Source organism: Mercurialis annua, linkage group LG4 (assembly GCF_937616625.2).
Source record: "Mercurialis annua linkage group LG4, ddMerAnnu1.2, whole genome shotgun sequence".
Classification (NCBI taxonomy): domain Eukaryota; kingdom Viridiplantae; phylum Streptophyta; class Magnoliopsida; order Malpighiales; family Euphorbiaceae; genus Mercurialis; species Mercurialis annua.
The window spans coordinates 33822272-33847933 of NC_065573.1; the positions used below are offsets into that span (position 1 = coordinate 33822272).

At 31.5% G+C, this 25662-nt stretch overlaps 3 protein-coding genes across 3 annotated transcripts; all 3 read right to left on the reverse strand.

The window, feature by feature from the left end:
• Positions 1 to 176: 176 nt before the first annotated feature.
• LOC126677008 (chaperone protein ClpB3, chloroplastic) lies at positions 177 to 5261 on the reverse strand. The gene is made up of 10 exons (XM_050371423.2): positions 4812 to 5261; positions 4500 to 4718; positions 4033 to 4270; positions 3543 to 3738; positions 3092 to 3146; positions 2776 to 2926; positions 2325 to 2633; positions 1949 to 2214; positions 935 to 1858; positions 177 to 609 (listed from the first exon to the last, which is right to left on the reverse strand). Exons 1-10 carry the CDS (start codon positions 5046 to 5048, stop codon positions 286 to 288), a joined length of 2919 nt encoding a protein of 972 aa, XP_050227380.1. The 5' UTR covers positions 5049 to 5261; the 3' UTR covers positions 177 to 285.
• Positions 5262 to 7100: 1839 nt separating this feature from the next.
• On the reverse strand, positions 7101 to 9976 carry LOC126679417 (membrane-anchored ubiquitin-fold protein 1). Its single transcript, XM_050374438.2, has 4 exons — positions 9706 to 9976; positions 9055 to 9324; positions 8008 to 8172; positions 7101 to 7470 (listed from the first exon to the last, which is right to left on the reverse strand). The coding sequence occupies exons 2-4, from the start codon at positions 9185 to 9187 to the stop codon at positions 7415 to 7417; spliced, it is 354 nt and encodes a 117-aa protein (XP_050230395.1). The 5' UTR covers positions 9188 to 9324; positions 9706 to 9976; the 3' UTR covers positions 7101 to 7414.
• A 4612-nt stretch (positions 9977 to 14588) lies between these two features.
• On the reverse strand, positions 14589 to 21579 carry LOC126677450 (probable galacturonosyltransferase 13). The gene is made up of 6 exons (XM_050372070.2): positions 20644 to 21579; positions 19989 to 20041; positions 19702 to 19857; positions 16645 to 17235; positions 16085 to 16387; positions 14589 to 15568 (listed from the first exon to the last, which is right to left on the reverse strand). Exons 1-6 carry the CDS (start codon positions 20870 to 20872, stop codon positions 15284 to 15286), a joined length of 1617 nt encoding a protein of 538 aa, XP_050228027.1. The 5' UTR covers positions 20873 to 21579; the 3' UTR covers positions 14589 to 15283.
• Between the last annotated feature and the right edge of the window lie 4083 nt (positions 21580 to 25662).

Sequence of the window (25662 nt, forward strand, 5' to 3'; positions counted from 1 at the left end):
TATTCACATAACTTAAATGTATACATTATTTAACTAATTGAACTGTTGAATGAACTAATGGCCGCACCAGTACATGTTCAGTTTTTAAAGCCTAGTAATGGTTCAGTCTAGACCCAGGTCTCCTAGTAACAAAAATCGAACTGCCACAATTTTTACATTCTCTACAAGATTGATAATTAGCAAAAATATATCTCGAGGCTAATATAATTTTTCATTCATTTAATATACAGCTAAGATCATATAACTTGTATGAAGTAGTTATATTTTGGAGAACTTAAAAGGCAATCAAAGAGTCTGAGAAAGAGCTCGGCCTTCTGCAGTTGCAGTTGCATTGCTTTCAACCTTCTTGAAGACTAACTTCTGCTGAGGAAGTTGCCCATTAGAAAATGCCGTAACCTCTGTATCAATTAACACGCTGTCATCTTCCTTGAATTCGCTTCGTAAAATACCCTTAGCTAGTTCGTTTTCAATATACTGTTGAATCACCCGCTTCACTGGTCTAGCTCCATAGTTGGGATCATATCCGAGAGTTCCCAATAGGTCGATAGCTGCCTCAGTCACCTGCAGTTTTATCTTTCGATCTGCAACTCTCTGCTGCACTCTTTCCAGCTGTAATGGACACCAAAATACATCATCAGCAAAATAACAGAAAAGCATGACATTATATTCCAATTCCAACCATTTCTAAGCTTCTGAAACAGAGTCACTACTAAGGGTATTGCAAAAACCGAACAAACTGAACAGCCGGAATGAACCAACAAATTTAGTTCGGTTAAGTTTAATAATATAAAATAGTTTAGTATTAGGTTTTGGTTAGAATTTTGATTCGGTTTGATTTTGAAAATATTTCAGCTCGGTTCCGTTTAACAGAATGTGCACTCCTAGTCACTATATTAAATAAAAATGCGAAGCAATCTTCAAAGATGAGCATTACCTGTAATCTGACAATTCTATTTATCTGATCTCTATCCAAAGGCTGGAAAACAATGTATTCATCAACCCTATTCATGAACTCAGGTCGGAATATTGATCTCGCAGCATCCATCACTCTCTGCTTAATAGTTTCATATGCTGCCTCCTTTGGCAAGTCATCGTCCGTGTCGAGTATGTACTGGGAACCCACATTTGAAGTCATAATGATGACTGTGTTTGTGAAACTAATTGTCCGGCCCTGCGAGTCAGTTACCCTCCCATCATCTAGTATTTGAAGGAACACATTGAAAACATCAGCATGTGCTTTTTCTATCTCGTCAAAGAGAATAACTGAATACGGACGCCTACGAACTGTTTCAGTCAATTGTCCCCCTTCCTCGTATCCTACGTACCCGGGCGGTGCACCAATCAACCTAGAAACTGCATGTTTTTCCATATATTCACTCATGTCAATTCGCACAAGGGCTTCTTCAGTGTTGAACAAATAGGATGCAAGTGCTTTGGCTAATTCTGTTTTTCCAACACCAGTGGGACCCATGAACATGAAGCTAGCAATTGGTCGTCGAGGGTCCGATAGACCTGCACGGGATCTCTGAATTGCCTCGGCGACTGCTTTGACTGCAGGATTCTGGCCCACCACACGTTTATGCAGCTCTTCCTCCAAATGTAGTAGTTTTTCTCTTTCTGATTGTTTAAGCTTGGAAAGAGGAATGCCCGTCCATTTGCTAACTACTTCAGCAATATCATCGCCTGTAACTTCTTCTCTCAACATGGATTTTCCGGACTTCAAATAATCGTCCAACTCTTTCTCAGCATTTTCAAGTTGTCGTTGCAAAGAGTTCAAGCTACCATACTTAAGTTCAGCAGCACGATTGAGATCATATTCACGCTCAGCTTGCTGGATCTCAAGATTTACCCTGTCGATCTGCACAATAGAAAAAAATAATATACAAATTTACAATGAAGAATAACTAAAACAAATTAAGAAATATCACATTAACAATAATAACAATACCTCTTCCTTAATTGATTGAAGACGGGTCATTACTGTCTTCTCATGCTCCCATTGCTCTGTTAACTCAGCTTGTTTCTTTTTTAACAAAGACAGTTCGGCATCAAGACGGCTCAGCCTATCTTTTGATGCTCTATCTGTATCATTTGCAAGAGATAACTTCTCCATCTCAAGTTTCAATACTGAACGATCAATCTCATCAAGGTTAGTAGGTTTTGATGTTATCTCCATTTTCAATTTTGCAGCTGCTTCGTCAACTAGATCGATAGCTGCAATTTCAAAAAAAAAATGAATAAGAAATTTATAGAACTTAAATATGCTTAAAAATAAATATTGTGTGCTTCAAGTTTTATTAGCACATAGGAAGAAATAAATTTACCTTTGTCAGGTAAAAATCTTCCACTAATGTAACGATCCGATAGAATTGCAGCTTCCACAAGTGCACTATCTGAAATACGAACTCCATGATGAAGCTCATATCTTTCTCGCAATCCTCGAAGTATAGATATTGTGTTCTCTACTGAAGGTTGATCAACATAAACTTGCTGGAAACGGCGCTCTAGAGCTGGATCTTTCTCGATATATTTTCGGTATTCATCTAATGTTGTTGCACCAATACATCGCAGCTCACCTCGACCAAGCATAGGCTTTAAGAGGTTACCAGCATCCATCGCACCATTTGTAGCACCTGAAAAATGGAAAAATGACATTCTTTTATCAATATTCATATTTTGAACAAAGCTATTTTTATAAGTAAAGGTCTACTAATATCTTATTGGCAAGCCACGAAAATTTGTAGCTTTAAAGTAATAATTTAACACAAAAATTACCTGCCCCAACAACTGTGTGAATCTCATCAATGAAAAGAATAATCTGCCCATCTGACTCGGTAACTTCCTTTAGTACAGCCTTCAGTCTATCTTCAAATTCTCCACGATATTTTGCCCCAGCAATTAGAGCACCCATGTCGAGAGATATTAACTGAAAAATAAAATGGACATGTCAATTCCATATCCATCGAATAGGATATAAAATTAGAAATATAGACAGCTGACTCTCTATTTTACAGAGTCGGAACGACGAAGCTAAAAGATAAAAAAAAAAAACCTAGTGAAAAAGTATTAGACTTGCACATGACAGACATACCTTCCTATTCATAAGAGCTTGAGGTACATCCCCTTGTACAATTCTCTGGGCAAGCCTGTCCAAAAACGATAGTCAGTTAATATACGAAAGTCAGATGTAAGCCAAAAGATGCGGAATCTAGTATACTGAATTGCTCAATTATTTTGATATAGTCTAAAAAGCATCGATCACAAGCTTGACCTATAGTTCTCATCATATTACTTAAAGACAATGGAGAAGCAGTTAGGCCTTTTAAGAAGATTATTATGCTAACTCTAAAGTAAAGAAACAGGGACGCTATCTTTTTATTAGCACCATCCAAAAGTCGGACAGAGTTTCTCCTTAGTTGAACTACAAACCACTTAGAGCTGGAAGTCAGAAAACCTATTTAACCGAATAAGCTCAGCATCGTGGATCTTGTAACCATGGCAATAATTACCATAAAAAGCACACAAAAAGTTATAATGCTTACCCTTCAGAAATTGCAGTCTTACCAACTCCTGGTTCACCAATGAGCACAGGATTATTCTTTGTTCTTCTAGAAAGAATTTGGATACATCTACGTATCTCATCATCTCTTCCAATAACTGGGTCAAGTTTTCCTGCTTTTGCCATGGCTGTCAAATCCTTACCATACTTCTCCAATGTTTCATACTTCCCTTCTGGATCTGTAACAAGTAATAATTTACAGCATTAGATTTGCTTACAGTGAGATTCTTATATCGTTTTGAAATAAGTAATCTGATGAGTAAATTGATACAGATGCAATAAACCCAAATTTAGTAAAAATCATCAGCACATGAGAAACTCGGTATGCAAATGTTCTGATGCATCCATCATTATAATAACATGGATATGGCAAAAATAAAATATTGAAAAAACAACTTTAACATACATTCAATGCAAACATAATACACATATCTACGTCTATAAACACGAGTTTAATAAGAGAACTTTCTCACCTTGATCAATAACAGATTGGCGTCCCCTTATTGATTCAATAGCAGATTTTAATGTTGGCAGTGATATTTGAAAATCTTTAAACAACTGCTTTCCAAATCGTTGATCCTGAGTGAAGGCAAGAACCAAGTGCTCAACAGAAACAAACGAATCACTATATTCTTTCTTATAATCCCTTGCTCGCTGGATCAAAGCCTCCAAATCACGTCCTAACATTGAACCAACAGATTCACCGAGAACCTAGTGTGACAGGATTCGAACAGTTAAAGCAGTCAATATATTAGAGAAACATAGAATGACAAGTTGATTTCACTAGTTAGGGTACTACACATTGGAATATCTCACACAGTTATATATTTAGTAATAGTCAATTTAATTATGCAAACTTTAATAAACTGAACTCAACTATAGTTATTATACCAAGTTATCTATCTATTAGAAAAGAAACATGTAAAGATCAATAGATCACCTTTGGTTGGCGCTGAATAAACTTGTCAGTAGCTTCCAAAAGCCGAGTATTATCAACTCCGACTTTCGAAAAAATCCGTCTGGCAAGTCCATTCTTTTGCTCTAATAATGCTTTCATTAAATGTTCAGTCTCTACAATCTGATGCTTATTCTCTTTAGCTACATCAGGAGACGACACAATTCCTTGCCAAGCCATATCAGTAAACTCCTGCTGAGTAATCTGTTCCAAAAACAAGTTTAACACCCAAATCAGCATAACAATTAAAACAACAAAAAGATTAAAAGTTTAACAAAACTAAATTAATGAAGTTACCCTTCCATTAGAAGAACCATCGCATCTAACAATGAAAGATTTTCTCTTTGACGTCGAGTCCGTACTAAATGAAAATCTATGCTGATTTCTGTGACTTTTCTTTAATTTAAGCGAGTTTAAAGAATTGGGTTTGGAAGGAAAATTGAGAGATTGAGCAAATAATGTGTTTCTGTTAGTTTGATGAGGCGGGCAAACGCTTACTCCATTAAACGATGCCGTTGTTGTTGCTGCTGCCATTGTAGGATGTGGAATTGAATTCAGTTGAGTGGACGAGGATTAAAAAAGAAGAAGAATTGAGTGGGAACGAAGGAATTGAGTGGAAAGTTAAAGAGAGAATTTAACTTTTTGTCGTTAAAAGAGAGAAGGGAGTGTTGTGTTATTATAGAAGAGAAGTAAAGGGTGTGGAGTGTTCAGGAAAGCTCCGGACTTTTTGTTTGGATGTTAAATTAAAGTGCAATTCAACACTTGGAACTAAATCTATCTTGAGGTCCTTATGGTTTTTGGATATCTTCTCAACTTTTAAAAAATAATTTTAACTACTCCGTATGCTATTTTGTTAATTAACGATTTTATTTCAAATTTTATTATCAATTTTATGTCATGTTATTAGAAGAAAAGAAAAGAAAAGAAAACTACATTAGATTAATTTTTCATATTATGAAAAAAATTGATTATTTGGCTATATATTGTTTGTAAAACAGTATTTTTTTATCAGAGATATGGATATTTTATGTTAATTGTTAGCGGGTTAGCGGGAATTAATTAGTATTATTATATAATTTTTCAAGCAGGCAAACACGGTCTGGGAGAGTTGGGGGTCGAACTCCGACCTCATGCACATGGTGAAGGGTTAATAAAACAATTTATTAGATATAATTTAATACAAAAAAATGAATATATATTTTCTCATAATGTATAACGAATAAAAATTAATTACATTTTTGAAATCTCTTAAAATTAATTTATTATGTTTGATTCTTGCTTCATTTGATCATCAATATTAAGTAGTCTTTATAAAATCGTGACAATGCTTCGTGATAATTGTTTCAAAATGATATTTTTTATAATAGAAAAAAATAAAGTATTTTATAAAAAGATAAAAATTTGAATTAAAAAAGCTAACCACAACTTCACAAAAAAAAAATCTTCTGATTTTAAAACACACACTATAAGTCCAACAATTTGATCTTTACTTAAAAATATATTTTTTTCATTTTTTACGCTTTTATTTTTGCATATAAAAGATACACATACATCAAAGATACATGACAAATACATATTAGATACATCTATCATAGTACAGAGCGGACCAAATAAAAAAACTTAGGTGATGAGTAATTTTTTTTCATACAAATTATATTTGAAAAATAATATATTATAATTAATTAAACATTTCTAATAAAAAAATTATACAAATTAAAAACTAGTTGTATTATAAATTATCTTACAATCAAATTATTTTAGAAATAATAATTTATCATACAAAAATCAATAATTACTCAAACTAAATATTCTTAAGAAACATTTGGTTAAAAGGAACTTTTATAAAAGATAAGCATCAAATAACTTTTACAATAATATTTTATGAAAATAATATTAAATACAAATTTTATAATAGATAAACATAAAATAATTTTAACAATAATATTTTTCATAAAAATAAAATTAAATAAACAATGTATAAAAGTTGTAAAATCATAAAAATGCTATAAAAAGTAAAGAAAATCATTTTATGGACTAGAAACACATGCAGATATAAAATATTTTTATGATAAAATACTTTAAAAAATGATAGTTTTCATGAAAAGAATAAATGAATAGATTATAGAATTTAAATATTAATAATAATATGTTTTATCATAAATAATTCAACCAAACCACAAAACAACCGAACCGACTAGTTCAATTTAATTATTTTGAAATATTGAAGCTTCTCATAAAATTGATTAGGTTAAATTGAAAAAATGGGTTAGATTTAGTTCAGTTTGAACCGAATGCACAAGTCTAATCTTGAACAGAAAACCATAAGAAGTTTATCTGAAGTTTATAGAAAACCAAACAAAGTCATTCAAGGCCCTTTATGATAGGCAAGGACTATTTGAAACTAAACTTCCTCAAAAGTTCAAATGCACAAAAATGAAACAAAGCAAGACTTTTGATACATGCCACCATCCATTTGGGAGCTTTTAATGCCTAATATTTTAACTTTCGCAAAACAATTGAACATTGACATGAATCTGAAACAGTCAGCATGTGCAGCTATGAATGATACAACAGAAAACAACACGATTTAACACGAAAAAATACGAAATGCACCTATAAGAAATTTTCGACATATAAATTTTTGATCTAGTTGCATACAGGGAGAGTTGAACCAAATTTGACAGTTGATAATAAATAAGGTAATACCAAAATGGATTGAAGCACAATTGTATAACAGAGGCTAAGACCTGCACCGGATGATGACCTATCGACGATAAGCACGCATGATGTTCTAGCCTCTCATAAGAATTCACAAGCTCTGTTATCTCTTCTACTGGTGATGATTCAAATATCAAGTAACTAAATTCACCTCAACGTCATCTCTGTTCGAGGAGCTGTAATTATAATATAACACAAACACATTTGTTCTGCTGCGGTTTGTTTGCTGATTTCTTTTCTGCTCAAACAGAAAGATGAATAATTGAATAAGATATTGTAAAAATTAATAAAGCAATTCGTCCGAATTCATTTTAAAATCAATTCAAATTAAACTTAGACAATGAGAAAAGGCCAATGCAATTATAGATTATGCAGTTGGTAGCAGGTAGTGCTTTCCCTCATGAGGTGACCAATAAAGGCATGACAAACATATATATTATTGTTTTTTTAGTGGAAATAAATTATTATATAAAAGGAGGTTTTTAGGGCTTAAATTAATATAATAACCTCTACTTCTTGTCCATAGCCCTCAACTTTCATACATGGGATCATGGAGATGCAGCTTAATATTCAACTAAAACGAAAAAAAGAGGAAAAACAAAATAATGGTATGGGCCAATGTTCTTCGAACCATGAAGGATGCTTTTATTCATTTATTGTTTGTTCAAAATTAACAAAAATTTACCATGCAAGTTCCATACTGCTAAGACGAAAGGAAACAAAATAAAATGTAATTCGACTACAGTTTCTGGAAGACAAAAGAAATTACTTGTACCTTTATCAGAGGTAGCCGGTTGGACTACAACGTGCATGGTTGTAACACCGCCGGGAATATCACACAAGGGGCTCCGGCAGTCTCCTACTGTTCTACTGTTATCCAATACTTTCCCTGCACTTATTAACTTGACATCTTTCACTGTCTTTGGTCCATTCTCTATTTCTGGTCAAAAAAATTACAGATTCAATTAATTTCAATTATATAAGGCAGGAATAATTGAGTACAAGGGAAAAAGGTATATATTTAAGTTCATGAGGGTAAATCTTGCACTTGATAAGAATAAGAGCAGAGATAAATCAAAGACTTAAAGGAAATTGTTCAAGAATTACTGAGCCTATATAATCATGTTTCACCAGATAATAGTTTCATAATACTTCCCGAGTGTCAATTCCAAATAATTTGCATATTAGCTGCAAGTAAAAAGAAAAAAGCTTGCACATTGAAGTTTAATGAAACTAAAACAAACATGACTCATAACCCACATTCACTTCCGGTCCCTCCACTGTGCTATACTGTGACGCAAATCTCCAGAGAAATAAAGCAAAAGTGCATTTGGAGTAGATTGTGCAACAGCATGCACCATAGCAGCATTGGATATTACAGAGATTCAGAAAGTTACAGGCGGTTCGCATAGTCCATAATTGCAAACGAAACACACAGTTTTCAACTAAAACTCGATTACATCATACTCATAACATGTAAGGCTTATCGAGTCCTAGATTTCATTTCTATATCCGGAAACACTTCTAATACTCCAAAACTTTATATTTATAATCTTTTCTTGTAAAAAATAACATTTTACTGTTTTCAATTCAACGTTTCCGTTTCGATGCTACATAGCATGAAGGCAACAAAATTGCAAACGAATCTAGATACTTATTCATCATTATTCTTTTAACGCCGCGTTCATAGCAATCTAAAATTTTAAAGAAGCCTATCATCTACTTCAACAGATACGACAGTAATTCTTTTAAGATTATTCCAAGTGGAAAAAATATTGATTTGAGATTAATCAAAGTGAAATTAAAAAGGCTAAATGGTCACCTTTAGGCCACTGAGCAAGAATACTCTCTTTCAAGGTTGCAACACTTGTAACAGCAGGAAAGGCTTTGGGACCAATATCAGATCCATCAGTCAATCTAAACTTGATCTCCAACTGATTTTGTACTGCAGCCATCTCCTTAAACTCACCAAACTGCCAATCTAATTTTTTCAGAAATCCTCAGTTGAATTTTCAGAAACCAATAGCCCACTTCAAAACCCGTCTGTATGGTTGGTCTTGACAAATTTTACAAAGATTCTGAAAAACTGAGTCTGCAGATGAAAAACAGAAGAGAATTAGAAAGTGTTGTAATTATCTAAAAAGGAAACAACAGTAAAGATATAAAATTTAGCCTTAAATTAGGATGCCCAATGAAGAAAATATTAGCAAATCAGACATGATCAGCTGATCCTGTCCTAAAATAGAAATAAAATAATGATCTTCTAACAAAATCATGCCTGAAAAGAATTGAAGAAACAAAAATACAAAACGCAAACTGAGTGATACACACAACAACTCTGTAAGAAACACAAATCAAATCCTAAAATCTTGAAATAAAAAGAAAGTCAACTAGAGAAAAAGCTGAACTTGGTAATGAAAAAAACCAATCAAGAAACAAAACAAAAGAGAAAATGGTTGATGGGTTATCTTACATGTGTTCGAAGCTGATCTGGGTCAATCTTGTGTTGGGCTAAAGACACCAACTTGAAGAAGAAGAAGAAGAAGAAGAAGGAGAGAGAAATGAATGTGTTTTATGTCAAAAAAAGAGAGAAAATAAATTTAGAGGAAGAGGAGAGGGTATTTCGGAGATTTCAAAGTATTCCAAATCTATGGTCAAAGCTTCCATTGATGAGCTGAGCCTGCTCTCCTAGCAATCTCCTATGACCATGGAAAATGGTCATTTTTCTCCTCTTTTAATACAAAACACTGCACCACAACACTCACTCACCTTTTTATTTTACTACTTTTCATGATTAATTAAGTATAATATTTTTTATATTAATTAAGGATAAAATTCAGATCATTTTACATAAGATAAGATTGTTCATATTATATAATTTTATCCGTCTAAAAATAAAAATATTACCTTTATTTTATCAAAATGATTCGTAATTAATTATTTAACTCTGAATCACAATTTCATGGACCGAGATTAAAATAGGTCTTAGTCATAGAATAAAATTACCAAATCCAAAATACAACAATTTTCCTAACCGAACTAAAACCATACCGAAATAATATTTACATTCGGTATGTTATTATGGGTAACCAAATAATCAAATTTCATCAAAATTAATTATTAAAATAATAAAATGAATTAATTTTCGTATTGAGTAGTAATTAATATACAATTTCAGGAGCATTCAGTATCCAAATTGTAAAAAATTTATCAAATATCTTAATTTTGAAAAAAATTACAAAAATAACATCGGCATATATGTAATTCGGTTATTTCGGTCAATTTAATTAATTATAAATTTTCATATTAAAAAACAAACCAAACCAAATTAATCAAACTTTTAACTAATAAAAATCGAATCGAGTTAACCACAAATCGAATCAAAATAAAATTTTAATTTGATTTGTTCGATTAATTTAGTTACACCTGAATAGTGCACACCCGAAACTGGGATGACCCTATACTCCTTAATAAAAAGGCCAAAAGCATCTTTTCGTCCTTAAACTTTAATATTTTACTTATTTGTATTATACTTAAACTTACATAATAACTATTGACAAGTTTAAAATTAATATCTTTTTTATCTTATTCTAGTTAGTATAATGGAGGTCTACACATTTTATCCTAGTCGGTACCAGTGGATTAGTCATGAATGAACTAAAATTAAAAGGAGCAAAATATAATTTATTTTTTATGTAACATTTAAAACAGAATTTACTTAAATTAAAATGATGAGTATGTAATATCTTTATATGTAATATGTACAGCTTAAAATTTACTATAGCTAACTATATTTAAAAAAATTTAACTTCCCTGTGGTTTATGTAGACCTATCATTGGTCAGTACAATGAATACACTAAAGATTGTCTAGTTCCATCAAAAAATAACATAATTTTTCAGAAAAAGTGTCAAATTAAATCATAATTTTATTCGTATAAATAAATAAACAAATAATCAACATGATAATTTTTGGTGATAAAATATATTAAATATTACTCTTTTTTTCTTTCTATAATTGATAAATGATTTTCACTTTAAATTGTAATCAATATAAAAATTAGCTACTAGGTAAATAATTTAATTGAATTGATAGTAATTAATTAAATTAAATTAATTATAGTTTTAATAAGAACAATGATTAATGATCTTTAATAATTTATTAATATCAACGTAATTTTATATAAATTTAAGAGTTATTTTGGGCGTAATTATGGCTCGCATGGTTTGCTTGCATGGTGATTTTAATGCAAGGCAAGCTGAGATTATGGGTTTTAGAGAAGCTCTTAGTTGGTTGCGTGGTTATGATAATTTTGTTATCGAGTCCGATACTTTGAAAGTTGTCCAGGAAATCCGAAATCCGAATTTGATTGATCCGGACTTGCTTGTGGAGGATGTCACTTGTTTAGCGAAGCAGTTTAGTAATTTATCTTTTTTATTTGTAAGGCGATCTGCGAATCAGGCGGCGCACGTGTTAGCGCAAAACGCCCGTTCCATTTCAGGTCATCAGGAATGGTTTTCCCATTTCCCTGAATTTCTTACGTCTGTAACTGCTTCTGATATCCTTTAATATCATTATTGATTTTCAAAAAAAAATAAAAAAATAAATCGATCAATCTATAACACATTGTACTAAATATGTCATTTAATGATAAAATATTATTTAAATAACTAGATTTTAGATTTAAAATGTTGTTTGCGGTTAAGAAAGGAACACAATTTGCTAAATTTAATACTGGATAAAATGACAAATAGACTTGGTAATGGTATAATTTAGAATAGTCAGAAGAAAGGTGAAGGCAGGCAGACCAGGAGAATAGGACTATGAATTTTCATGTGAACTCTGACAAAAGGATCTTTAGGACCCCTACATTATGGAACCACGTAACAGCCAGATGACAACATCAAGGCCATCTTCTAATTACAAATTAAAAAACATAATCCCATGATGAATTAGTCATTAATTCAGGTAATTTCCACAATAATTAATCGATAGCTTCTATTTATAGAGCATATATATTCTCATTTGTAATTGCAATTTCTTTTAAATTGTGCCTCATGGTGGATTATTGCTTTTTTGTTATGATTCATTATATTTTGTATAGTTTAAAGTATTACCCAATAAGTTATAGTTTAAATAGTATAAGCGCTATGCAGATCTTCCCTTCCCAATTATATAAAAGAAGATAAAATTTGTTTTTAAATTCCTGTGTTTTTTATTTTTTTATTATGTTAGCCCTTTCATAATTATTTTTTGTATATTTAATCTATAAATAATAGATCATTTTCATAACAGAAACTAACGAATACATTGAAAAGACTCCACATCATTATTAATTATTATTAAATTTATATGAGCATCTAGGATCTATAACTATAAAAACAAGTGGTAGACAAAAAAAATAAAAATAGAAGAATTTAACTAATAAAAGTAATAATCAAATTTTTACGGATGAGAAAACAAATTTTGAAAATAAACACAATTTAAAATAACATTTAATCTAAAAGTTGAACTATATCAATCTGAGAAATTTCTAAAAAATTATTGTGTTCAAAATAAAACTATAATTTGGATATATAATTTTATTTATGAAAGATGTTAAATAAATTCAAATTGTTTATAAATTAGTTATCTTACATTGTTTCTTGGAGATTTTAATGCCATCAATGGTCGGTGAAGAAAGAACGTCAATACCAAAATTAGAGATTTGGAGTAAAAAAAATTCCTTGCTGGATGCTAATATCTTACAAGCCATCTTTGTTGGCATTAGTTAGTTATTCATTTCACTACTGGAAGACTTTTTAGTGACGTAAATAAAAGTTTAAGAACTATTTAAGATCAAATTAAAAGATACAAAATAAGTTAAATTTAAAAAAGAAAAAGTGTAAGGACCTTGAGATAAACTTGGCCCTTTTAGAAGTGGGTGTTGAGGTGTAACTAATGCACATACATATATTCATTAAGAAAAAGTAGGTAGTTGTTTATGTCAAAGAACCTTTCAGATTCTTCCATTTTTCAACTTTGGCAGAATCAACTTATAGTTTATATAATGCAACAAACTGGCACAAGTCTAATCCCAATCATGATTTTAACATTAAGAAAGGATACAATTTTAGTAAACTTAATATTTTTGGGTGACATAGAGTTTTAATTGATTTTGCAAAGAAAGTGTCCAATCAAATTTGAGACACTAAAAGATGATTAAGAATGTGTTAGGCACAAGAAATCTCCAATTGAAAAAGTAAAAAAATTTAAAAATTTAAAAAGAAGAAGCATCACATCTATTTTATTTTATTTTAATATAACGGCAAGGAACCTGAATATTGAAATCGATAAATAATGTCTCTATCACTTTGCTAGTATGGAGAACAGATCTATTTGTTAGAAACTTAAAGAAAAGATAATTAATTATACAGAATGGATTTCTTGTCATCATCAACTTGGGAAATTCCATGAACAAGAATAATCTTTTCATTAGTTGTTGCTAGACATATTATTAAATTTCTTGTTCTGTGTAATGATCTCTAGGGGTGTGAAAAATACCGGGCGGCCGAATTAACCGACCAAACCGATGACTTTCGGTCGGTTTGGTTTCAGCAATAAATTAGGTCTGTTTTTGGTTTGATATTTTTTGGTTTTTAGTTTGATTTGAATTTTAGAAAATCAAAATTAACCAAACGGACCAAATAATCAATTTTTATTTTATTTTTATAACCAGTCCTTGTACTGTTGCAGTTTTAACCAAATCGGCCAATATTCCAACTTTTTCAGTTTTTAGTTTGGTTTAATTTTAATTTTTTTAGCCGGTTAGATTTCGGTCGAAGTATAATGTTGATCGGTTTCGGTTTTGTCAATCGGGTCGGTCAACTTTGGAAAATTGTAACCGTATCGTGAGATACAAGTCTCATGTGGCCAATCAATGCAATTTAGAAAAAGCAAAACAAGTGATCTCATGATTTTCGAGGTATTATTATCTCATACTTGCAAGTCAATCAAACATGGTCAAAATCTGTGTGCAAAACATGGGCTGCTAAAAGACATATTACAAAGGCTTGCATTGCCTCAAACCAAATCAAAAGTTTGAATTTATGAAAAAAAAATTAAACTGATTTCTTCAAAAAATTAATATTCCGAACCAAACTGACAGATTAGTTTCAATTTCTTGGTCTGATAGATTTTGTAATTTCACTATTTCAGTTCAAACCAAATAAAAAAATCATAGTATCAAAAGGAGTCTAGCCAAATTTACCAGCTAAATATTTTGGTAATGCAAAGCATATAAGAGAATAATTTCATTTACTTTCAGTAAAGATGTAGAAAAGAATTCCCAGTACTGCAAAACAGTGTTCATAGGGACTGGAAAAAGAATTTTCTGCACATTTCAAATGTATCTCAATTCGTGAATCGTACATAACAAATACCGATATGTAACCTAACAATAAATCCCCAATTTAATGGGACCTGTAACAGAGCAATCTCCAATGTCCTACTCCTATAATTCACCATTGTCATATCAAAGTAGTAACTTGGAAAAAAAATTGGGGCATACTAACAAAAATGAAACAACAGGAGAACAAAAAATAATTGAAGGGATAAAATATTTGTGTGCTAATAAGCCAGCCCTTGTGAAAGACCTGCTCTAACCTTCCGTTTCCCGTCATCAATCAGCATGATTCGCCAGCAGATGATTGTCTGTGTATATTGCTTTATTCGAATATAAATGTGCCAAGAAATCAAGCTAGACTTCCGGGGGAAGGCCAATAATAGTAACTCTTTTTCCGACCAAAAAATCAAATGACGGATTGCTATGTTACAAATCCAAAAAATGAACCTGATGCCCCGTGCTCGTGATGTATGCCTTCTCGTGAACAAGTGCGAGGGATGACAGTGAATTCAGATCGAAACACTTGCACTTCTTGATAAAATTTTGCTAGCCCTTCTTGAATAGATCTTGAAGAAATCCCGTGCCATGATTTAACGGACGTGACACAAATTCAATAGTCTTTTTCTGTTCACCTCTATATTCTAGTGATAATGGACCTACTTGACCAACTATGACTCCAAAATGTGGCAGTTCCTAATAAAATCATTGGAGTAATTGACATATTTCGTCCAAAATGGTCGAAGGTGGTCAAAGCCAATCTGCAGCCACGGTTTTGACTGGCCGTTGTAATGGATAACAGCAGCTTTTCTCACTCTCTCAATGTTGGTCTTATTCTGATAGCCCAAGCCAAGCATGTGCCAAGATGGGTCTATAGGATGAACATGACCTTTGAATGCAATTAATGCGGGTGGTAGCGTACCGAGTTTCCACATCGTCAGGTTTGACTTCAAGTTCTGCAGATAAAAACATAATTCTGATCAATTCATAGCCATTGATAGATACGAACCAAATGAAAAACTATCACTAAGAAATGATGTTTAGTTATTCATATATATTTCACTAAGAAAAGATGTAACCTTTGAAATATAACAAAAATTTAAAAACTACTTATGAAACAACACAGTTCCAAAAATTTAACACCGTATGCATGAGCATTAAATATTCCAATTTCCACGGTCAAGTAGACAGAGAAACGAATTTACAGTGATAAATTTATATATAGAGAAAAAATAGGCAGAGGCAGTGTTATAGATACAAATAAATTGGAATATTAACAATTTTGAGATTTTTTTTCATGCAGAAGTTTGCACACATCCCCTGCAAATTTCGGTTGAAAGATTAATGATATTCCATTCGCTACATTCAATGTATATGCTGTCTTTATCCTCACTATACATCCGTGAGAAGGCGGAAAAGAAAGCAAAAAATTGACAGATTATCACGATGAGTCTGAAAAATGAAGGCCTTACCTCTTTCAGCCAGGAATGGTAGGTTTCTCTTATGTTTGTTTTCCTCCATGTACGGAGATCAAAAATATTCATTCCATAAGCCCATGCGCATTCATCAGGGTCTAAATTCTTCAAAATGAGGGGATGAGAAAAATTGAAGTAATTCCTGAAGTGCTTGGACATTACCCACTCATCTTCTCCTTTACATGTTTCAACAGCTCCATTAACCTTTCCTTTAAGGTCAATTTCCCAAAGTGGAGACAAATCGCGCTGAATGACAACATCATCATCTAAGAATACCACCTTGTCGAGGTTTGGAAATAGCTGTAAAGAGAACAATCAGCACAAGGTTTGCGCAGAACAGATAAAAGAAAAATTGAAAAATTAATCTAAAACTCTGTTTAGTTATTCGTTCAAGAGCAGCAATCTAGTGTATGTTTTCACGTATATGCACTTATTTTGACATCTCAAAAGAATCACGGGTTTTTTTCCCTTTTCAGTTTTTTCCATTTCATATTTTCATCTTTTAGTTTCAAGAACCCCAGTATAATTTAAAAAAAAATTCCGTTTTATCTTATTACCTCTGGTAAATAAATACGGAGATGATTGAGTAGGGAAATGTATTTTGGACTTCTAGCCTGCAATTTTGAAGCAAACATTCGTGGAGTTGTAGTACTGAGATTGGCCCCAGCAACATGATTCCCATGGTAGTAATTCCTGATACTATTATGGTTCTCCACAGCTTCAAGCACCGGAACGTTCTCCCTTGTTAACCAGTCAAACTGGTGAACACCTTTCACTTCAACAATAGCAGGGGAGGCTGGGTTCAGTGCAAACCATGAGTGCATACCCGCATAAGTTTTCTTGTCAGTGATGACATGAAAGACTATCTTTTCTGGTTTTATAGAAGACTGGACAGTAGAAGTGATGACAACTGATGCAGCTAGAATGTTATCAGTTGACAGAATAAAGTGATGGTAAGAATTGTCAGAAAGCAAAGGAAGTAACTCTGGAGATGGTAATTGTTTGCGTGCATGAGCATTGGAGGAATATTCATCAGTCAATCGCAGTGAGAGACAGTGGATGCTTTTCGGAATGGAACTTGCGGCAAAGTGTTTGTTCATCAGCTCTGAAAATTTAGATTCCCTAATTTCTTTTTCAAATTTCTCCATCTGTAAAGAAAAAAATTAAGGCATTATTTCAAGCAGAGTACATCTTTTCTCTTAACTTACTTTGAAAAGGAAAAGGGTAATAGCATTCTCTAGTTGCTTCAGCTATTATGTCATTCATATGTAAAAAAGCATAGGGGCATAAAAACAGATGCAAAGGAGAAGATGAAATAAGGAAATGTACCAGCAATAATAAGCCAATGAACCATATTAAGATATATAGATAAATAGCCTAAATACAGCTTTTATATAATCATATGGGGACCTGCAAACAATTGAAGATCAGATACCCCATTTGGACACAACAGACTAGACATTCAGATTCCTTAGTTATGACAGCAACCAGGATATAGTGATGTACAGCATACAACATGAGACACTTCAAAAATCTATGCCAGGAAAAATCTTAGATTTAAAAGAGTGTCTGAGGAAGGATGAAGCTGGCATCAGTTGAGGTTCCAACTGGGCCTGGCTCCTGCAGAATGTTGGGGAAGGATAAAAAAATTTAGAAGTTTTGGCTTTCAAACACCTTTTCCACAGTAAAGCACATGTCATATGGTTCTTGCAGGCGGTTCCAGTAATTTTTTTCCCCAGCAGAATTAGAACTGGACACATTAGAAGTCTGCTTCTTACAAAGAACACAGCTTGGAAAGAAAGATGGCTCTTACAGATGAAAATTAAAGAAGAAAGAACTTTAAGCCTATAGCTGAAGTTTTATATACTATAATTATGGTTGTAGTGAAGACGAGAGATAGATCAATAATAATATTTGATTAGGTGGTCATGAAGATCTTAGCATCTCTAGATTTTGCTAAAAATCTTACTGTGAAAACATCAGAGTAAGTATTCATTCAACCAACATATTGAGGTTGAAATTGGTCCATCATGTGTAACTGCTCAAGGACTAATTAGATGTAGACATTACAATATTTAGTAGCTACCATGCCACAAAATCTGTCATTTTCTTATTAGGCTATTGCTAGGAAGATGCCCATATTAAGTTTTCTAATTGACAACTGGAAAGAATATTGTGGGAGGGGTATGGAAGTTTTAACTTGGGCAATTGCTGCACTGCACCTGCATGTTCAATGCAGACGTATGTAAATAAGACTAAAAACAAAAATTTGGAAAGGCAAAGAAGAAATCGATGTCCATGGATAATTCTGATGATCTTGTGCAGGTATTCTACTTGATTCTATGTTTTCTAATTCTTGTGTCTTCCATAGTTTTTGGAAGCTTTATGTCTTAGCTTTCAACTGCTTATCTTTCCTCTACGTTTCCCTCATGGAATAAACAGGTTTTGTCTCTCCCTAGTCACACCTAGTATAGTTTACACATCAGATGCAACCTTATACTATCTATTGAACCGAGATCTAGATACAAAGCTCTGGGTGTTGAATAGACAGAAAGCCGATGGCAGGAGAGAGAAAAACAGACACAATTTCCTCAAAATATATCCTAAGTATGAATGGCCAAAACAAATATGTAAATATACTTGTATTGTTCGAACAGATACGTGAAAATTCTTTAATCATAAGCACTGAATGTAGCTCTATAACAAGTGAAAATAAATTTGTAAATATGCAGTTTTCTTAGTTTTTGGGTGCCCTATCAAGTAGATCATATATGAAATTGATGAAACAGCTCATTCAAAAAAAACCTCTGTTACCAAAACCCACACAGACGGACACACAGAGAAAGTCATGCGCAGTTGTATCCTACTGCCAATGTCAAAAAGAGTTTTAGATGGCATTGTTACTGTGCTGACCAAAGAACTACATAGGAATATAAAAAAAAAAAACAGAATGATTTGGCAAATCAGGTTTCAGGAAAGCTACTATAATTCTTAAGATTATCATTATCTACAGAAACCATGAATCCGGCATTGTTTCCTTGTGCACAGATTCATACAGGACAAACCAAAGGTCTGAAAGTTTAGAAAAGGATGTCATATGTATATATGAAAATAAAAATGTACATAGTGCATCTTTGACACACAGGTAAGTTCGCCTACAGCAATTTGATCTAAACAAAATTGCTCATAAGTGATCTTCAAGCATTCCCAGTAAAAAATACTACAAAGTACAAAAACTAACAGCTGACAAGCATAGAGATTCCTTTTGAAAAACCATGATTTGAAACCATGTAAACAGCCATGCATGTTCCCTTCAGGAATATTTCATTTGGCAGACAGCTAGAACAATCCCCAATACCACTTTGTCAATCATAGACATTTGTACAATAATGTTCCCAAAGCGTTAAGACCATGATTGCGAACTTAGATCAACAAGCAATCCTAATTCATCTACTTTGTGCGTCAATACGACCTTGAACAATCATAAAGCCGATAAAACATTACGTGAAAGTGCAGTTACACAAGTTTAACACGATAGGCATGAAAGCATTAAATTACACAGGAAAAACAACAATTGGAAAAAAATAAATCTAGTAGAGTAAAATTGAACATACCATAGCCCTAAGCATGAAAGCAAATGTTTTTGCATCATAGTGCTTGCTCTTCATTTCAGACACAAGCTGATTAAAAGAATCTGGGAGCTTTAAACCATCTGGAATTTCCTCATTGTTTACTTGATTGAGAATCTTGTAGAAGTCTTTAACCAGCCTCTGATGAATAATTACCAAAAAGAATTCAGCTTATATGAAACCAGAGATGAACAAATTATAAGCCAGGAATGGCCTAGACTTCTGAGTTCAATTAGAAAGAACATGAAATATAAAGGGTGAAAGTTGTTTACCCCGGAATCATCCCCTATACCGAACCTTGGTCCCAGTCGCCTGCCAAGACAATCTGAAGCAGAGGAACATAATGAAAAATAGTCCAACATAAAATATAGAATGCATGATAAAAGAGTATCCAAGTCCAGATCCAGCAAATACAGGCACTAAAAGGTGTGATGTAAAAACAACGATAAAAGATCAAAATTGTTCACCGGAAACAGAAAAAGAAATCCTATCAAACATTGCAGTAAAAAACCGTTGAAATAAACTGAAAAAATATGCATCAAAGGCAGCTTGGAAGGCTAAAAGGTCTCAAATCCACTCAAATTTACATTAACACAGCTTCATCAATTTGCAAAAAGATAAGCATCCGATCTACGAATATCAAGATTCAGCTAAGAATTAACTGTTTATGCACAACAATGCAACTATGAATCCCGATTATATCCAATAAAGGGGAAGCATAGGTATAACCACAAATACAATAGGGCACAACATATCAATCCAAAGATCTCAATACCAAACTAAAACAGCTCATATTCATATCTATGCAGCTAAACAGAACAAAACATAGCATTAAAACATAGCATTACAATCATGGCATGTTCATAACAAGCACAAATTGTACATTAGAAAATGACACAAAACATAAAAGCAAATGAGATCCATTACCAAAAGAAGACAAAGAGCACTTGTTGACACCTTCAAGGGTAACAAGAGCAGTAAGAATGAAGACAAAGGGCAAGAGAAAAGCAAGAATAAGAATAGTATGAAAAAGGGTTCGGTAAGATATATGGCGAGCTGCCACCTTGATCTTCATCAAGTCAATAAACCCATTGTTATTATTCCCGCTGCTCGATATAGTGATGCTTCTCATGCTAGGCGATATGTGAAGCTGCATATTCTTTCCTTATGCAGCCTCACCTCTTCAATCCTACCAACACCACTACCGCCGCCGCCGCCGCAACACCAAACACCGCCTGAATTCAGCTCGTTCTTGAATCTTTTCAATCCCAATAATGCCCCACCCACCATCAGATCCGCACTCTCTCTTCTCCAATCTTTTCAAAGATCCGCCAATAATTATAAAATTAGAGCTAATTCTCTCCTGGGTTTTTCGAATGCTTGATAAATTTATGCCCCCGATTCTTTTTTCTTGATTTTTGTTTGGTCTTTTCAAAGACCTCAGCATTGGAGATTTAACATTGACCTATAATATGGGTCTTCTGAATAATCAATCAATCTATGTACACTCTTAATAAAGATTAAAACTTTGAATTTGTGAACCGATAATGAATCAATTTAGGCTAATGGGTTCTGTTTGTTTTTCTCTAATTTGCACCACACCATGGATCAACAGAAGAATGAAGAGAGAGAAAAATAAATGTTGTATTTTTATTTTTGTTTGAGTTCTTCTTGTTTCAAGTTTTTCTCTCTCTTTATTTTTCTTTGATTTTGATTGGTGGATCGTGCGATCTAATTTCCTTTTCTCATAAATTCATCAATTAAATTAAATTAATAATTAAAAAATAAAGGAAAATAGTCAAAACCGTGTTGGGCTTAGAGAGAGAAAGTTGGGTGATTTTAGAGAGAGAAAGAGGGGAGCTTAGGGAGGATAATTGGAGAATTAGAGAGAGCTAAATATAGATTGTCTCCTAAGTTTGAGGACAAACATTTGGTTTAATAGGTCATTATGTGGACACTATTATTACTTCATGGTTTGTTAATTTTAGTTATACTTTCCTTCTCTTCATCTTCTCAACATCAAAAACATTTAATCAAAAACATAAAACATAAAAAAACACATTATTAGTACATATAACTACTACTCCTTTTGGTATATGGAAGAGAAGTGGGAAGCATAACTTTTTCTCATAAATATATAATTTTTTAAAAATTAATTTGAATTAAGAGTAATATTTAATGTGCATGTAGTGAGATGATTATTCTTTTAGTTTATTGAAATAAATGGCAAATTTTGTTTTATTGAAATTTAGTATTCGACAATAAGCTCAAATTTTAAATTGTATAAATCCGGAATGTAAATCTCTCGGATTGCGATATTGAACATTTTAGCACCAATATTTTCATGTCCATAAACGAGTTAATTGAAACTTTTGCTATGATGAGATTCAAAATGTAAGAGATTTATAACTCTTTTAGTATTTTTAAAATATATAGACATTGTTTTTTTTTCTATTCTTTATTCATATTAATCTAGCTAGTGCCTGCTAAAGTTGGATGAATTGGTACAATTAAATTTAAGTGCATAATGAACATGAACAATGACTAGAAACAATTGAGAGGAATAGAGACAATAAATGTTTATTTAGTAAGGTTATGTAAAGTGTACATAGAAGCATAAGAGTTGTATTTATGTAACCATAATTTTTAGAAACAGAATCATAAATGGAATAAGTTAAAAATAATAATAAAATGGAATGAAAATGCAAAGATGGCAATTGAAAAGCTTTGTTCTGTTAAGAAAATAAAGAGATAGGGTCAAGCAAATTGCACATAATAAATAACCATTAGTAAGTTATTTACCAAATTGTTTTTTTTTACCCAACTATAAGGCTTATTAAGGCATTTCATTATTATGAATTAATTCAATCAACTTTTTTTGGGCAAAACAAGTATTTAGACAATGCACTATTCTATTATATTTTTTAAAATTAGATCCATCCATTATAATTTATATATATTAAATCCTCATACTTTTAATTTTATAGATATCCGCAGCTATTGTAACAAAAATATGTTAACGGTGTCAAGTTAGATTGGAAAAAAAATCGATTTGAACTTATATCTAACAAAAATAGTAGGCAAAAATCCAATTTAAAAAAAATAAATATGAAAATATGAATTAAAAAATAATTTCAGTAGTACTGACCACATAAAAATTCAATATTTATCAATAAAAATAGAAGGATCCAATTTAAAAAGAATATATTAATAAGAGGATTTAAACATGCATTTTGCCGTTTATTTTTTATTATTTCTCTTGATATTCAATTTTATAAGCTAACAATAGTTTGTTTTTACGAGAAATTACGTTCTACTTTTTGTGAATATATATATATTTTCAAATCATGTGTATATATATTAAAACTGCATGTTACTTACGAAAAAAAGTGCAGTCATTTGTAGTGGAAAATGATGCTTAGGTAAATGACACTATTTGCACCGACAAAAAGGAGGAAAATATATAACGTGGGCAATAACGTATATGTCATATGCTGTAACGTTTTTTTTATTTAAATCTTTTTTTTAATTAGATGATTGATTATATGAAAAGTAGAAGATTAATCTTAACGATAAACAGAGTTCCGCACATACTTGTGCTGTAGACAGATTGAAAATAAATTGATCAAAGTTCCACTATCATCTAAGGGTGAATAAATGGTCAATTCCGTTAAAACTTAAATAAAATTTAATCACTTTACTATTTAAAAGAATCAGTTGACTTAATTTAATTAATTAAAATTTTAAAAATATAAGATTAAACCGATCAAATTAGTCTATTAATTTGGTTAAAACAATGAAAATGTGAAGAATAACAAAATTGATTAATTAACTTTTAAATTTTTTTATGTGTAATCAAACAGTTATTTTTATGAACTAAACCGACCCGAAAATCATATTAGCCAAAACCTTTAGGTGAACTTAATTGCAATAAGTTGAGCAATACAATTTAACTGATTTTTACCATGTTGGAAAATGTTAAATATCGGTGCAAAATTGATATGATTATTTGTCATTTTGATATTTAATTTGAGTGAGATTTATTATCTGAAAGTGTCAGATTTTAGTGGTTTTGTGTTCTCTACCGAGATGGATCAAAATTGTATATTTATATGCCCAAAATGATTAAATGGTAAATAAAATTTGATGTTGAAAGATTACACATTAAAGAAGGAATTTAAAAATAAAATCGTATATTCCCACCCTAATTGGGAAACTTGATTTGAAGTGTTTTATATTTAACTATTTATTTAGTTACAAATTAGTGAACCTTAGGCTCGCACACAAGTTTTATTTGATGTTTTCTAATTGTCTTTTCAAATTTCGTAACATCCTATTAAATTTGTAACAATTTTTGTCTCCTTCATTAGGTATGATTTTCATTAAGTTATGAAGTTATATGGGAATATAAAGTTATCATTTTCATCAAAATCAACATATTCAAAAATTCCAAAAAATATTCCTATGAAAAATTAATTTTCTTCATGATAAAATATTGACAATAATTTTGGGTTGTTGAAAACAACGCTACAGAGTTATTGTGTTTCTTTTCATTCTGAGAGATAGTTACAATTCACATAAGGTGGTAAAAAAATTATTTAAAAAAAAACATGTCAAACATGCAACTCAATTGATTCCGTATTATTTTATATTTTTCTATTGAATTTAATGTTTTATTTATTGTTTATTTATCAACAAATAATTATTTAAGTCTGGATTATTTTGCTTAAACTACTTATCTGCAGATTAGTGACAACTACATCATTCATCAAATTACGTATGAAAAATGATTTTTTTTAATAAACTAACCTAATGATCTTGAAAATATTTTTAAACTAATATTTTTCAAGTACAAAAAATCTAATAGGAAAAGGTATAGAAAAAACTACTACAAACCCCCTAAAGCTCTCATAAATAGAGATAGAAACACTAAAATCTGAAATAGATGTTGTATGTTTTGATAAAGAAATGAAAAACAAGCTCATGAAATTTTACTTTTATTCGGTTTGTTTCTTTAGAAAGGGAAAAAAAATTGATAGGATCAACAATTCGCCCTAAAAAAGGGTGATATGTTGACTCTTTTTGGCAATAATGAGTGGGAAAAAAATCATGAGACCCTATTTCATGTGTTTCCTTTTATTTTAACAATATACATATTTATAGGTCTTATTCTATTTCATATACTAGTCGAAGCCCGCGCATCTGCGCGAAATTAAATTTATATATAATTTATAGCTAATTAAATTCTAAAAAATAATATAAAGAATTCTTAAAAATTAATATTTATAATTTATGAACTAATAAAAAAAATCTATCTATAAATCCTAGTTATAAATTGTGTTAAAATATTGCATGACTATGATAAATTTTAGCATTTTATATTTGCAAATATTTCTCCTGCTGGTATTTGATCTTTATCTCTCTAATGAGATTCTTTTGGTTTTTTTGGCAAATTTATCTGCATCTATTTCTTATAATGGAACGTACGTACTTCTCAATATTTTACAATATTCATCAAAAAAAATTGTGTGATTTTATATTTCCTATATTACTCCTATTTAAAATCCACTAATGAGTAAATCGAAAATGGACCCTATATTAAATAGGGGTATAACAAGAAAAGTAAGGAAAATTTTACAAAATCCATGAACAATAATTAGGAAAATTTTACAAAACCCATGAACAATAATTGCTTTTCTCAAACTGTGTGATAAAGTCAAAATGGACAACTCTATTGGGACGGAGGGAGTATTTTATAGTTTAAAGATTCTACTAACAAGACTAACAATTAAGTCTTAAAAAAATTATAATCCCATTAACAAGTCTTCTTCAAACATTATTGTTAATCCAAACATCATCTAAAGCTAAAAAAAATTACATTGTTTAATAAATCAGAACTAAACTACACACATGCGCGCGCGCGCACACACACATATAAATATAAAT

Coding starts and splice junctions, on each gene's coding strand:
- LOC126677450 (XM_050372070.2), bottom strand. CDS start 20,872: ATGCAGCTTCACATATCGCCTAGCATGAGAAGCATCACTATATCGAGC. Junction 19,858..19,988: donor GTATAGGGGATGATTCCGGG/GTAAACAACTTT, acceptor ATTATTCATCAG/AGGCTGGTTAAAGACTTCTA. Junction 16,388..16,644: donor TCCGTATTTATTTACCAGAG/GTAATAAGATAA, acceptor TTCTCTTTACAG/CTATTTCCAAACCTCGACAA.
- LOC126677008 (XM_050371423.2), bottom strand. CDS start 5,048: ATGGCAGCAGCAACAACAACGGCATCGTTTAATGGAGTAAGCGTTTGC. Junction 4,719..4,811: donor ATGGTTCTTCTAATGGAAGG/GTAACTTCATTA, acceptor TTTTTGGAACAG/ATTACTCAGCAGGAGTTTAC. Junction 1,859..1,948: donor TTCAATCAATTAAGGAAGAG/GTATTGTTATTA, acceptor TCTATTGTGCAG/ATCGACAGGGTAAATCTTGA.
- LOC126679417 (XM_050374438.2), bottom strand. CDS start 9,187: ATGGCTGCAGTACAAAATCAGTTGGAGATCAAGTTTAGATTGACTGAT. Junction 8,173..9,054: donor TCTTGCTCAGTGGCCTAAAG/GTGACCATTTAG, acceptor TTTTTTGACCAG/AAATAGAGAATGGACCAAAG. Junction 7,471..8,007: donor ACCGGCTACCTCTGATAAAG/GTACAAGTAATT, acceptor CTGTTTGAGCAG/AAAAGAAATCAGCAAACAAA.